This window comes from Argopecten irradians, chromosome 13 (genome assembly GCF_041381155.1).
Source record: "Argopecten irradians isolate NY chromosome 13, Ai_NY, whole genome shotgun sequence".
Taxonomy (NCBI): domain Eukaryota; kingdom Metazoa; phylum Mollusca; class Bivalvia; order Pectinida; family Pectinidae; genus Argopecten; species Argopecten irradians.
Window position 1 is genome coordinate 23,153,192 of NC_091146.1, and position 13,658 is coordinate 23,166,849.

The 13,658-nt window shown below is 33.6% G+C and overlaps 1 protein-coding gene across 1 annotated transcript in view; it reads left to right on the forward strand.

The window, feature by feature from the left end:
* The first annotated feature begins 6,467 nt into the window (after window positions 1-6,467).
* LOC138306655 (ankyrin-1-like) overlaps window positions 6,468-13,658 on the forward strand; it is a 50,665-nt gene continuing 43,474 nt past the window's right edge. Inside the window, exons 1-4 of the mRNA XM_069247096.1 lie at window positions 6,468-6,558; window positions 7,384-7,470; window positions 8,512-8,595; window positions 9,581-9,664. Coding sequence (XP_069103197.1) covers window positions 6,544-6,558; window positions 7,384-7,470; window positions 8,512-8,595; window positions 9,581-9,664 — 270 coding nt within the window. The 5' untranslated portion in view covers window positions 6,468-6,543. The remainder of the gene's footprint in view (window positions 6,559-7,383; window positions 7,471-8,511; window positions 8,596-9,580; window positions 9,665-13,658) is intronic.

Sequence of the window (13,658 nt, forward strand, 5' to 3'; positions counted from 1 at the left end):
GGAATCACCTACAATTAGTATGAGATAAAGCTTCTTAAAGATGCTGCACCGCTGACGAATGATTTATTTTCTCTATCAAAAAACAGAAGCAGATAAGTTAGTATTGTATTTCTTTTCAGTTACATAAGCTACTTCGTTTACGCCATTACCGACATTGGAAAGTTTGAGCTTCTTCTTTATTTACCTAAAAAAGATATTAAGAATAATTAATTGTGCCCCGAAAAAATGTCCATGACACTATGCCTTATATGAAACGAAGCACTGATAACACACCCACTAAAATTTAAGCAAGTTATTTTATATTGTTTTTGTGTTTATTAGACATAGGCCATGGGCTAGGAGATCACTACATATATTGGATTTTTTGGTCCTGATATATATTTGTTGTTCTATTGTGGTCATTTTGATACTCATTTGTCTACTTCAGATGAAAAATGTCAATGTTATGACTATTTTTCAATTTTTAGTGCAATTCGAGATGGCGGCCATCTTGATGACGTCATAACCGGAAGTTCATCCCAACTTATGCAATGTTAAAATTTTGATTTGTGATCAGTGGGTCATAAGGGTTCAGAAAAATATTGGTTCGGAGGTTTGGGGGGGGGGGGGGGGGGTGCATGTGGGACCCTCCTAGCCCATGGCCTATGTACATACATTTACATGTTAACATACAAATTATTGTAAATGATGAGTATCGTTTATGCTCTGTTGGCAGTGGAGCATCTTTAACAAATCTATTTGGTGTAGTATAATATTACAAAGGCATTGTATATGCAAATACTAAGCATTGCGTATAATACATGTACTAGAAAACAAAATGATCTGGAATTGAACCTATATCAATATTATTTACTTCCCAAGTACATAAAGTATGATTTTCTTGTGTGGTTCTTCTGACATGTATATTATTTTGAGAAATCAATTCGATCGGATTATGATTAAACAAGGCGCATTTAAATAGTGTCAATCGAGTTTAACTTACCTAAATTGCATGTGATTTAAAAAAGCTTATGAAACCGTCACAGATAGACGTGCTGGCAAAAAAAAGTATAAACAATAAATCGATTATCCTATGATATGTTTCAATCACAAATACGCACTGATCTTCATATCATTTGATAATAATTTCATATAATTGATTATATTGATGATAAATAACGTAAATTAAATGCAATAGTGCTCCCAGGACTCCGTCCTCGACTTGCGACCAACGTCGATGGAATGCTCCGGTAAGCAGGTCGTATGATTTTGATATAATCAGCAATTAGATAAGATATCAAGAAATACCTGATATACTTAAAGTCCAAAATAATGACATACGGATTTCATTAAAACACAAAATATGGAAAAATCATAAAAATAAACGGACATAAACTGTATGTAACATCATAAAAACATATGAACTGATGTGGAATGGTGTTTATGCATCGTTTTTTGTTTTTTTTTATAGACAGATATGGCCCATCTTAGCACAGAATGAAATGGGGGTATGGTTATAAGTTACGAGCTTCAAGTCTGCAAAATTGTGAAATTTGTTTTTATATATCATTAACAAAATACATTTATTCCCTAAGGTATAAACATGTATGACATATTGTGAAATTGATTTGGTCTTTAATTGTTTCCTTATTCATTGACAATTTTAAGACAGCATTTGGAAAAATACTTTAGTTTTCTTTTTACTCTTTCTATTGTTGGAAATTCAAGTCAAAACATCAACAGCATCGGGACTGATCCATCGTAATATTACAGAAACCATAAGTTTATCCATGTTTATTTTTGATCAGCAGGTTTGCACAAATGGTAGATTTCAAGCTCGCATATCTCAAAAAGTAGATCAAGAATAACACTTGTTCTTTACATATTTGAAATATACATAAAAAATGCAGGAAATTAAGATTTATTACAAAATGGCATAAGTTTTCTTAAAAGTATGGAGTTACCTTAAGGTCGCACTTAAATCACTCTACCTGTTAACATAGTAGTCCAAACCAAATCAAACGCATATCTTAACTTAACAGGACCATTTGACATCAACAGTGCCTCATCATGTATGCATTGCATGATTTGAAAATAGGTGTATGATTGGAAGTAATAATAAATAATGCTAATTCACAACCGTTTTAAAGTTGTCTGTTTCGCTAATATTAAAACCAGAAATTTGAAGATAGTCAAATTACACCATCAGATATCAGTCTGTTATATTAAGGGCCTTAAACAGATTTCGAATTAATATCAATGATTTTAAACACCAATTTGTATCTCACGTCGCTACATTAGCTTACTATTCTCCCGTTACAATTAGTATTAGTTTCAAAATGGTTTAAATCAGTTTGCTGATTATTTCATCAGAACAAAATAAGAAAGAACGAATATTTGTTTTCATTTTTTTTGTTTAATCAATTTTATATCGTTTGGTGTACAACTATGTGAAATTAGTTAAAAATAGTAAATACACATTTTTGTGGGATCTGTAATGGCTATGCAACGATAATTTTTGAAGTGTTAAATTAATGATCAGTATTCTTATAATAGGCTGATTAACGGATTTTTGTTTTACATGTCTTGTTGGAACGATGCAGAGCTGCTACAATTAGCATATAGCTTTATAATTAGAACACCCTAATGATACAATTCGTGGTCACTAAATTATATAATTATAATTAAAGTGTGAAACAATGCCATTTGTTAACTTTCTTATCTTATTTCACTAAAAATCTTCGTTTGTATGATGATTGCTAAAAATGCGACTTTAACCATTCGCCCAAATACTAGTGAAATACGTCCTGGTATCACGAGGGACATGTATTGAAGGATATAAGTACTGATTTAAGTACTTTGCAATTGTTCATACTGCACACACACTTATATCTAATCGTCCAGATATCCGGTACGAAGGTTAAACGTCTAACGTTGAAAGACATTTGTGTGTGTGTACTGTGCTCTCTTTCAGAAACATGGTAAAAATTATGGAGATGAATCACAACAATCTTAGTCGTCTTCGCGGCTTTGTTTGATTACTTTTAAAAGATCGTTGTTATATCCCCATAACATGAAACATTCTACATGTATTCAGGGTAAATTGTCATAATTCTAAATATATCAAACATAAGAATCAATAATTAGTTAATAAGGGATATAAATTTATCTCCCACTAACTATATGCTATGTCAGACAATCTCGAATTTCAGCCCAATAGCTCGGATGTTTCAACTTGTTTGCCTCATTCAGTTTGTCCATCAGTCAAAGCAAAGGAAACGCTGCTGAACAGATCTGCGTTTGAAATTACCGGAAAACGACATCGGAGTCATGTCCCTTTTGCGTCATGTTTTTCCAAACAGTCTTACGAACTCTTGAAGTCTTGAAAGTGGGACAGTTAGCTCGTCTAGGATATGTCCCCAATAACGTTTCCAGTTTTTTCTTCGGCACCCTGGCACGGGCATTACCAGCCTTAGCAAGCTCATCGCTAATGTTCTCGGAGGCAGAATAGTTAATTCATTCATAAAATATGGACTCCTGACGGGAACATTTTCCTCGTGAAAATACGACGGATTGTCTTCGTTAACAAACTACCACAATTCATTACGATCGGAAAACGATCTATCTTGTGATTTTGAGGCAATGGTACGTTTACTGGTTTTTGGGGCGATGGTACAGTCACTCCAGGTGTTTTTTCTGTTGAGTCTCAAATAAAACATGTGTTATCGTATTGTGCGATGACATTAGAGGTTGAATGTCGCTATTTACCGGAAGTTAACCTACAGCTACCGACGATATACTAACACTCCGCCAGTGCAAAAGCCGTTAGGGCTGGTAACGTACCGAAGTAAACGAATAGAAGTTGTGGCTGAATATGCCAAATATCAAAAACCTCTACAGTTCCTTCCACTGAAACGACATCCCCAAAATTCGGAGATAACATCGAATCGTCATCAGAAGAATCTCTGATTTTCTGGCAACGAAAGCTGCGTTATTCGTGAAATTGGTCCGCACTTCAGAACTGGAACCACAAAGCGATACTTTCCTCGGTTAACGAATGCATTATCCATTGGAAGGCTCTGACGCCATTGTTCCTATCGATACACACGAGTCACAAAACGCTTGACATCAGTCACTGACATCAAATGTATAAATTAGCCCTATGCTAATAACCTAAAAACTCTTTAAATGATGTCTTCTAGAGAATATAGTCCTGTATGCTGAATCAAATGATTCGAATGTACTGAATTATTTACGTATGCACATGTCATCTCATAGGATCTCTCATTAGGGTTGATGTGGGTAAATTCTTATTCATAAATGTCGTGACAGACGTACGTATAAGTTAATGCTAATCAAATAAGAATGAAAGGTCTTTCAACAGTTGATGGTTTCAAACGCCTAATGACACAGATATCACGCTGGTTTAATGTTTTAGTTAAGGCTCTTATCTAAAGCAGTGGGCTCTCGTTTTTCAAGCTACAGACTGCACACAAAAAAGGCGAGCCTCAGAGAAGGAGACAGCTTGGGTATATTCGACGCGCAATATCTCCCTCTCCCTCAGGCAGGACCATTATTAGCTGACGCAGCATGACGTCACAGTTGACACATCTGGTTCTCATGTTGGCTATTAGGCAGTTACGGTATCTAAAAAAGAGAGATGTAGACAGTAACGTTACATTTGATAGTAACACTCTGTAACAATGTCGACGATAAGATTGGATCCAAGTTAGGCGACGCTTTGGTTGACACGGATATGCACATTTTCAAAACGTTAGAACCACCGTATTCTTTAAGGGCGGCAAAAAAATACGAATAATCAACTTGCTTTGTATTTGTATATATCAACTGTACCGCAAGTCATTTCCTCCCTACATCATAACCAAACAGAAACACTATATCCAATTCTAAATTTAAACGTTGAAGCTTAATAAAACTACGATGGAAACTAGAATGAGCAAAACTAACCAGATACCTTTTCAGTCAACAGGTTTTGTGTATCTGGCAAGGAAAAAGGTCACATAAACCATTAAACAAGGTATCGAATACAGACATGTTCTTTATCGTAAGAAACAAACTGAGTAAAGGTCTAGGATATGCTGTACTACATTCATATATTTTAACAATTCGTCATATACAAACGCCCCGCGAGGAAAAAAACCCGATAAATTCTTGAAGTAATATTAGGCATCCTTAGTAAATGAAAACAAGAAAACCAGGCACGTTGCAGATATTTCAACATTAGATTGTAAAGGATAGCAAATTCTACTGATATTTGTAGTAATGGCTTTGTTATTATTTTTTGAAAAAAGAAAATGCGGCCATGAGCAATTCGTGCTGCCCTGTTTAAATGATTGTTAGGAGATGTCAAAATAGCGCCCTATACAGTCTGCCGAAAATCTAGTTTGGGTTAGAAACATGGAAGGAACTATAAAGACTAAATTTGTTAATTGTATTTGTATATACTTTCTCTTAGGATTCCATGGAGCACATATGCGGAACATGTTGATATGAAATGACGAAAACAATCATCAAACAGTGCAGAGATGTCGGGCAAACTACAGCATTTACATAAGGGCCTCTACTATGTGAAAAAAGTACATTAGGTAAGCACGTACTCTGAACATATGTGTATATACGACATAATTCTTTTTTTTACTGCGACTTATTTTGCGTTTCCATCCCCATTGACACGTTCAAGGATAATGTATTTAGTTATAAAATAATCCTTAAACGTTTATTTAAAATAATCAAATAGAGTTCCCTTAAAGATGCACCTCCGTATAAATGATGCTCTTCATTTGAACAATAATTTGTGTTTAATCATGTACATATATATGTCTAATTAACACCAAAAAAAATAATATAAAATGATTTATTTTGCTTTTGGTGCATGCGTAATCACTATTTTTTATTTCATATAGGACATAATGTCATGCGTAATCACTATTTTATTTTTAATATTTTTATCTTGAAGTAAACTTTTCAATGATGGTAATGGTGTAAAGTAAGTAACTTTTGTAATTGAAGAAAAATACTAATTCGTCTGCGATTGTTTTTTTATTGAGAACAAATACTATTTGTCAGCGGTGGATCATCTTTAACATTATGTTTAGCTGTTTACGTCGATATATACATGTAACCAGCCCCATACCTTACACCAGTTCTGTGTGACCAAAGTATATTTTTGTTGGAACATAATTCTTGCATCTACATTATAACATCACTTTGCTATCAGACGTTTAAACGTGGAATTTTTTTCCATACAGTTTCCAATGTCAAAATAGAACCAAAAATTAAGTAGGTGTCTGTGGATCTGACCCTCAGATATTACCATGTAATTAAATTTTCCTGACTGACTGGAATTTATATTTAAATACCCTAATAGCTATTTAGCCAAATTATGGGACGGTAGGAAAACAAATGACATGTAGGCCCTATTCCTAATTATTCATTTGCACATTTATTCTTAGTATCATTTGTTTTGTAGGTTTCGGAGAACGCCAGCTACACTATGTAGCGTGGTACACAAAGTCCTTTCTGTAATATAACTTGATTTGGACAATGGCGGACGATGACGTAAGTAGACTTGATGCTTTGCTTTTTTTTCGAATTCTATCAACTTTCGTTTTTAGACTTTTAAGTACGCGTCTGTTGACATACCACATATAAATGGTTGTTTGATCTCTAACGATGTTTGAATTTTAACAGGAATAATTGTTGAAGAACATACTGACTCTCGATTGAGAATGCATTCTCGATGTGATGTTAAAAAGGAAACAGTCGTGTAAATTGTTTGACACATTACATTCTTCTTAACATGTACCGACACAATTTTCTAAAACGTGTCTTGTACTACCGTTTTAATCATTCTTTTTAAATCTCCGTATGTGTTTTGAGATTGGATTTAAAACACATTATTATGTTTAAATTTCATTGCAAAATATACATGTTGGAAAACATTGCAATGAAAAGGAGTGTTCTCATTGAAATTAAATTAGTATGATACTGTTAGAAAATGTTTAAAAAATCAAAACGTAAAACTAAAAATAGTAAAAATGTCAATTTTCGTTGTGTTGGGGCATATCTGGAGATACCTTCCTTAGAAGTGAGACCAAGACTATTGAAGCATCCAACAAATATCAAATTGAATATCAGGCTATGGTTTCGTTAACGTTTGAAGCAAAATATCCTTTGTCATACTTGGCTCTTGATTATTTCAAGTATTTCATAAACAATATTTATATCGATAGTGCAATTACCGTTATTTAATCATAGATACGCATTTTGTAAAAAGAAAAGTTAAACCTATAAAAGAAATCAATAATACTTTTCAGAAATAGTGTTTTCTCATCATCACATTGTCTCAGCCTGTTTACATATAATACTTTTGTATTTTTAAAGATCGATCAACGACTGAAAGATGCCATAGGACGTGTAGACAAAAACAGTGTGAAGACATGTTTGCAGAAAGGAGCAAGCCCCAACTTGGTAGGATTTAGCATACAATACAGAATAGAACTTTAGATGACGCTTTGGTTGTATTCAACACCCCTTTCTGGGTATTTTATGTTTAGCGTACACATGCTTAATGGTTTATTAACGTCTAACAGAGGAAAATCGCCACTCTTTTCTTCGGTTTTGTAATGTCTGATTGCGTAACTATATATAATCGTATAATTTTAAGGATTCATTAATGAAGCACGTAAAGGAATACTACTGCGCCCGCCACACAGAATATGGTCGTTGCCAACCGATTTCGTACTACTGTATACACACACAAAATGAAGTTAAATCATTATATAAAATTGTATTTGTCAAAGGGTGTTAAATCACCTATTAAATTTTAAAACATTAAAATTCATATGAGTAGTATTCATATATATTTGTTATCTGAAAACTGAGGCAAAAATAAACTTCTATTGTTTGTAGTGTTTTTTGGGGTCATTTTGGAAATGTGTGTTACTTAAGCTTGGACAAATAATGGCACTTCTACACAATTACGCTCCAATTATACTGTAGTCGCAACCGAGTAACTACAATCATTTAGTATTACTAGAAATTCAGATTGCTCGATAATGGTACCCCACAGTCTACGCGCTCATCCCGTGATATCATGGTTATCAAGACTACAGTACACAAGTTGAATGAATTATGAAACTTATTTACTGTTTTTTTCATGTCCAAAATAAAAAGTTATGTTCATTGCATAAGGCATATAGGCATGATAACAATTATGTTATTTTTGTTGTTAAATACATGGTTGATAGAATATGTTAATGGTACCGTATGAGTTTGGTGTTGATAGATGGGAACATTGGTATGTTATCATTGCTCCTGATGTAATGAGTGGTCGATAGTCGTTTGTTTGTGTTATCGACAAGAGTTTTAACGTCAATGGCCACACAATTTAGTTGTCTCGTTTGCTGAGATTCCAACTCACATTTTTACAAGTGAGTAAGCTTGGCAGCAATTTACTTGCAATTTTTTCAATATACCTCAAGCATTTCGTTAATAATTGTTTGGTTTCAGGGTTATTTATTGACAAAGGCAGCAAATTCAGGTCATACAGAAATTGTAAAACTGCTGTTGAGCCATGGGGCAGATCCTAATAAAGTGAGTGTTACAGCGCATGTCAATGTTATTTATATCACTTCAATACCAATCTTATAGCTTTTGAATGATTGTTACTAGTGTATATGATATTTTTCAACTTCCGGTTACTGTACAAGCACAAGTTTTTGTATTTACTTAGTACATATTACTACATGTCGATGAAAAAACATCAGATCTATTAGAAGCTGAAATATTTGGCCAATTCCTACAAACATCAAAACCACTGTTAACTAAAGAGTTTAATTTTTGATAATTTTATTATTTTGACCTCCCGGTTCAAAATTATTTTTTTATTTGTTTACAGTAGGCATACAGACATGATCAAAATAGTTTAATTTGTTGTTTTAAAAATACATGGTTGATAGAATATTTAAATGGTACCATATGAATTTGGTGTTGATAGATGGTAGAATTGGTATGTTGTCATTGGTTCTAATATGATAAGTGGTCGATAGTCGCTTGTTTGACGACAAGCTTTTTAATGTCAATAAACGATTGTGAAGAGGGCCGTCTATGATGATCAGTGGTTACTTTAGATATGGACATTATCTCAAGATTTAGAAACGGTTTTGGTGGATCACATCTGAATCTTTTTGTGTTTCGTACAATTAGCTCCAGATAGATGTATTTATCTTTGTAGCAAATGCTCCCTTTTATAACACTTTAATTTCGAAAACAAGCATCAAATTCATGTACATATTTCAATTTCTGAAATTTTGATTTATTTTTCTTCGAATGTTATAGATTACAACGTCATCTTGGGAACTGTCCTTCCATATACTAACCGCGTCTTCTATCATATATGTCGTTATGCGTCGGAGACTTAGACATGCAACGTATGGCGATTAGCCATAGCCGCACAATTTAGTTGTCTTGTGTGTTGCCAAAATGAAATTTCAACTCATATTTTTACAAGTGCTTGGCAAAAATGTACTTGCAATTTCTTCAATCTACCATTTTTTCATTAAGAATTGTTTGTTTTCAGGGTAATCCATTGGCAGATGCAGTACGATTAGGTCATATAGAACTTGTAAAACTGCTGTTGAGCCATGGGGCAAACCCTAATAAGGTGAGTGTAACAACGCATGCCAATGTTATTTATATCACTTCAATACCAATCTAGTAGCGTAGGAAACATTTCCTTAAGAATGGTAGTAACTAGTGTATATGATATATTACAGCTTTCTGTTACTGTACAAGTACACGTGTTTGTATTTAAAGAATACATAATACTAATTGTCAATATACATATTCTTAACTATTAGAAACCGAGAAGTTGGTCATATCAAGGTCCAATCTTAAATATTTGGCCAATTCCTATAAACATCAATGCCGCTATTAACTAAAGCAAATTATTCTAATTGAGAATAAATGCATTTTTTGTTATCGACATGTTCATCAATATAGGAAAAAAATATCCGTTATATTACAATTTATACTACAATTCATAGTATACTGGCATATTTCTGCCATCGTGTTATTTTAGGTCGAGTTATGTAACGTAACTTTGCCGAAATAATTACATTTTGTATGTCGTCCTGTCGAGTTATATCGTGACTTGTTGAGATATTTATGTCGGCAAGTCGACTTACATCACGGAAAGTCGACTTACGTTCTGGAAATTGACTTACCTTATTACGACGAGATCCACAATAGTCAGTCGCGATAGTGTAACTCGACTTTCCAATGTGAAGATGTGGATTTGTCGTGTTAAAAGTCATCTTACCGACATAAATATCTCAATAGCACGACTTGCCGACATAACTATCTGGTCAAAGTCGAGTTACCATAAGTCGACCTAAACTAACTCGATGGCAGAAATATGCCACCATAGAATTCGGATATATTTTGCCCAAAATAACTCCCTCTCCCGACTCCAGGCAGGAAATGTACGATTACAGTAAACCATGATTTTTTAATATGCATTACATATAATCCAATAATGAATCTGACTGGCACAAATCACAACACAAACATTCTAATTCACAGGCTCCATAAGTCCACTACCATTAGGGCTAATGTTTTGCGGTGTTTAACACAAAATAACTATCTTTGTGTTATGTAAGATTGTCATTTAATTACAACGTGATGAATTTAAAAGTACCATCCAAATACTTTACCATTTTGAAGTTCGAGAGAGTTATTTATCATTTTTTGTGATTGGTAAATGTCTAACACAATCCACTGTAGTCTTTGTAAAATCACCAGTTTATTTTATTATGCGTGTTGTGTAATGTGCTTTTCCACCACATCTAATTTTGTATAAACATTGCAAAACCAAAACCCTGGCTTATTTTATGTCGATGATAAGTAGAGATGATTTCATTATGTCATAGTCACTTGCGTTCAGGGTCCATTATACCTTCCAATTTCTAAATTCCCCTACAATTCTAATTTTCCCTTCCAGTTTGTGTTGAAACATCAGAATCGAACATACTAATGAACTCTGTTCAATAATGTAAGCCTTGCATGCCTTAGTTTTCATATTTATGAATAAACTCCTAGGGTCATTCTAGCTGCAAATTGTAGCTCAAAAGACTTTTTGACAGAAAATGTTGTCGTCTTTAGAGCTACAATTGGTGCTATTACTGCTAATGGAGCAAAGTAATGATTATGCAAACCATTATAAAAACGTTTGTTTGCATTTTTATCGTACTTGTTTGATATCGCTTACCTACTAGGCAATAAAACTCAACCACATAAAATATCGAATTCTCATCGAGGCATTATTTTTATACATAATACATATGAAGGTCTTTCTGAAGAGAATCTATACAGCAAGTCCACAAATTGTGAATTTGACGTCTTTTGAGCGGTACGGTAAATATTAAGAATGGTTGTTATGCTTGTTTTTGGACAAAAATTATATGTAAATGCATGTATACGCATAAAATAATTGGAAACCTACAAAAAAGTAAAGAAAACTATGCCCGAGTGATTTTCGGAGGCAGTGCTCCACTAAGACACATAGGGACCAATTCGTACCCGGCCGAAAGGTATAGTAGGCCGGGTACGTATATTCGTTCTAGGGTCATTCCGTGAGTCTAAAAGGTATATGAACAGATTTAGGAGCAGTCAGTTTCATGTTTCAGCAAAATGTTGAACAACGTTCATAGGCTAGCTACCAGACTCCAAGTTGTTGAGAAAACTTTCTCAACATAGTTCTTCACTAGATTATCTAAATGCAATGATTTTAAACTAAGGATCATACAAATTAAATGATGGTTTCCATATCCTACAGACTGCTCACGCCAGTCTATTATGAAATACATCACAATTGTTTCAACATTGGATCATAATTTTATGTAAATTATTGATTCCATTAGATTGTGATGTTATTCTCTAGAAAATGGTTATGCTTTCTTTTATTGTCAGTCTGATTGTTTCTCCTTTGGACATGCAATAACAAAATTATCATTTATAATAGAATTATTAAATAAATTATTCAGAGAATCATAACTGTTTCCCATTTCTAGTGATAGAATGTCAGTACAACAATATGAGACTGACCTGATCTTGTTATGGGCCTCTTATAGATAATTACTTACAAATTTCAGTGCATAGCAAACAAAACTTTTTCCTGAAATGATGCAAAAGTCGAATACACAACTTTTTGTGGCTTATATCTTTCTGGCTAGATTAATTCTTTCATGATATATCATAAGAAATATCGTTAGAAAGGCATTGAAAACTCGTTTAGGAGTCATATAATGGTAACAGTTGACCTGCTTCCCAGCTGTTATAGCTTAACTCATTAGTAATAAATACATTACAAAATAAAATTTCATTTCTTATCACACATTTGTTGTAATTAAATATTTTTTAAATTACATTTTCAACAATGAATAATGTTTCATTTCTCTTTTTATACCATGGACGCACACCTACTTTAAAACTACCCGGCATCAGACGTCCATCTGTAGTACACCTTGACGCACCGTAATAAACGTGAAAGAACTAGATCAAAACGCGTAAAAATTAGGAAACCCTATCAGATCGTTACGTGCCTAGATAGGGCATAATGGTATCTGTCGTAGACCGTATGCCAATACGTAGCATGTATTTCACCTCCGGGAGAAACAATTTCCCCCGTACCCGAGGAACGCCATGTAATCCGTAAAAGAGCGTGGCAAAACCTGAAAAGACTTCAATACAAAAGAGAAAATGGCCTAACTTCCACGGCACATTACGCTTCAGGCTAACGGGGTTGCTGTGGCCGCCGGGAACATAATGTACACCTATATGACAACACTTGTGGGTTATTTTGTTTCATCTCGTTTCTTATAAAGTATGGTTCAAATATCATTTATTTTTGTTTGTTTGGTTTGTTTCTTTTTTGTTGTTTTTTTACCTATCTTCATCCACTGTATTTATACATCGATGTTTCTATGCAAAGGTGGTGTTTAAGCTAATGTTAAAAAAAATCTTAAAAACTGCCCACAAGTTATCCGTTTAAAATGCGTTACTTTTTCCTTTTGTGATTTAAAGAGGCCCAAAGGGCCTGAATTCTTTGTATTGATTTTCCATTAAAACTGCTTGCACACAAATGCCTAAATGAGTAAGGCTTTTTTTGAATATTCTCCATGTGTTATTCATAAATCATTTAAGTAGATCGTATACTTTGTATTTAAGTCATTTCTTTTTTGATATTTAATGGAAATATTGTTTTTTTTTTACAAAAAGTAAACACTTTTGGGAAAAAAGAAAACGAAACATTGGTCTTTATCATCTCATTCCACCCTGTTACTGGTATTGTCCAAAATTTTACCCCGCATTAAAAATACTCCTAAGACATCTTCTGTCTATGTGTAAAGAAATGTCGAAATTAATATCCGGGAAAGCAGTTTTTGAGTGATTTGAAAACAGGGAGTGAAGGAAGCAACGAACCACTTCTTTGTTAGTATACCTAGCAATACATTTCTAGTTTATTATTCCTTAGTCGTATGTAAGTGAAAATAAGTGTAGTTATAATTTTAAATGCTAAATATCATGGTAACACCTTTGGAAATATTGGTTGCCAAGGTAACAAAACGGGGCCTCTGATTGGTTGGAATTTAGATGTT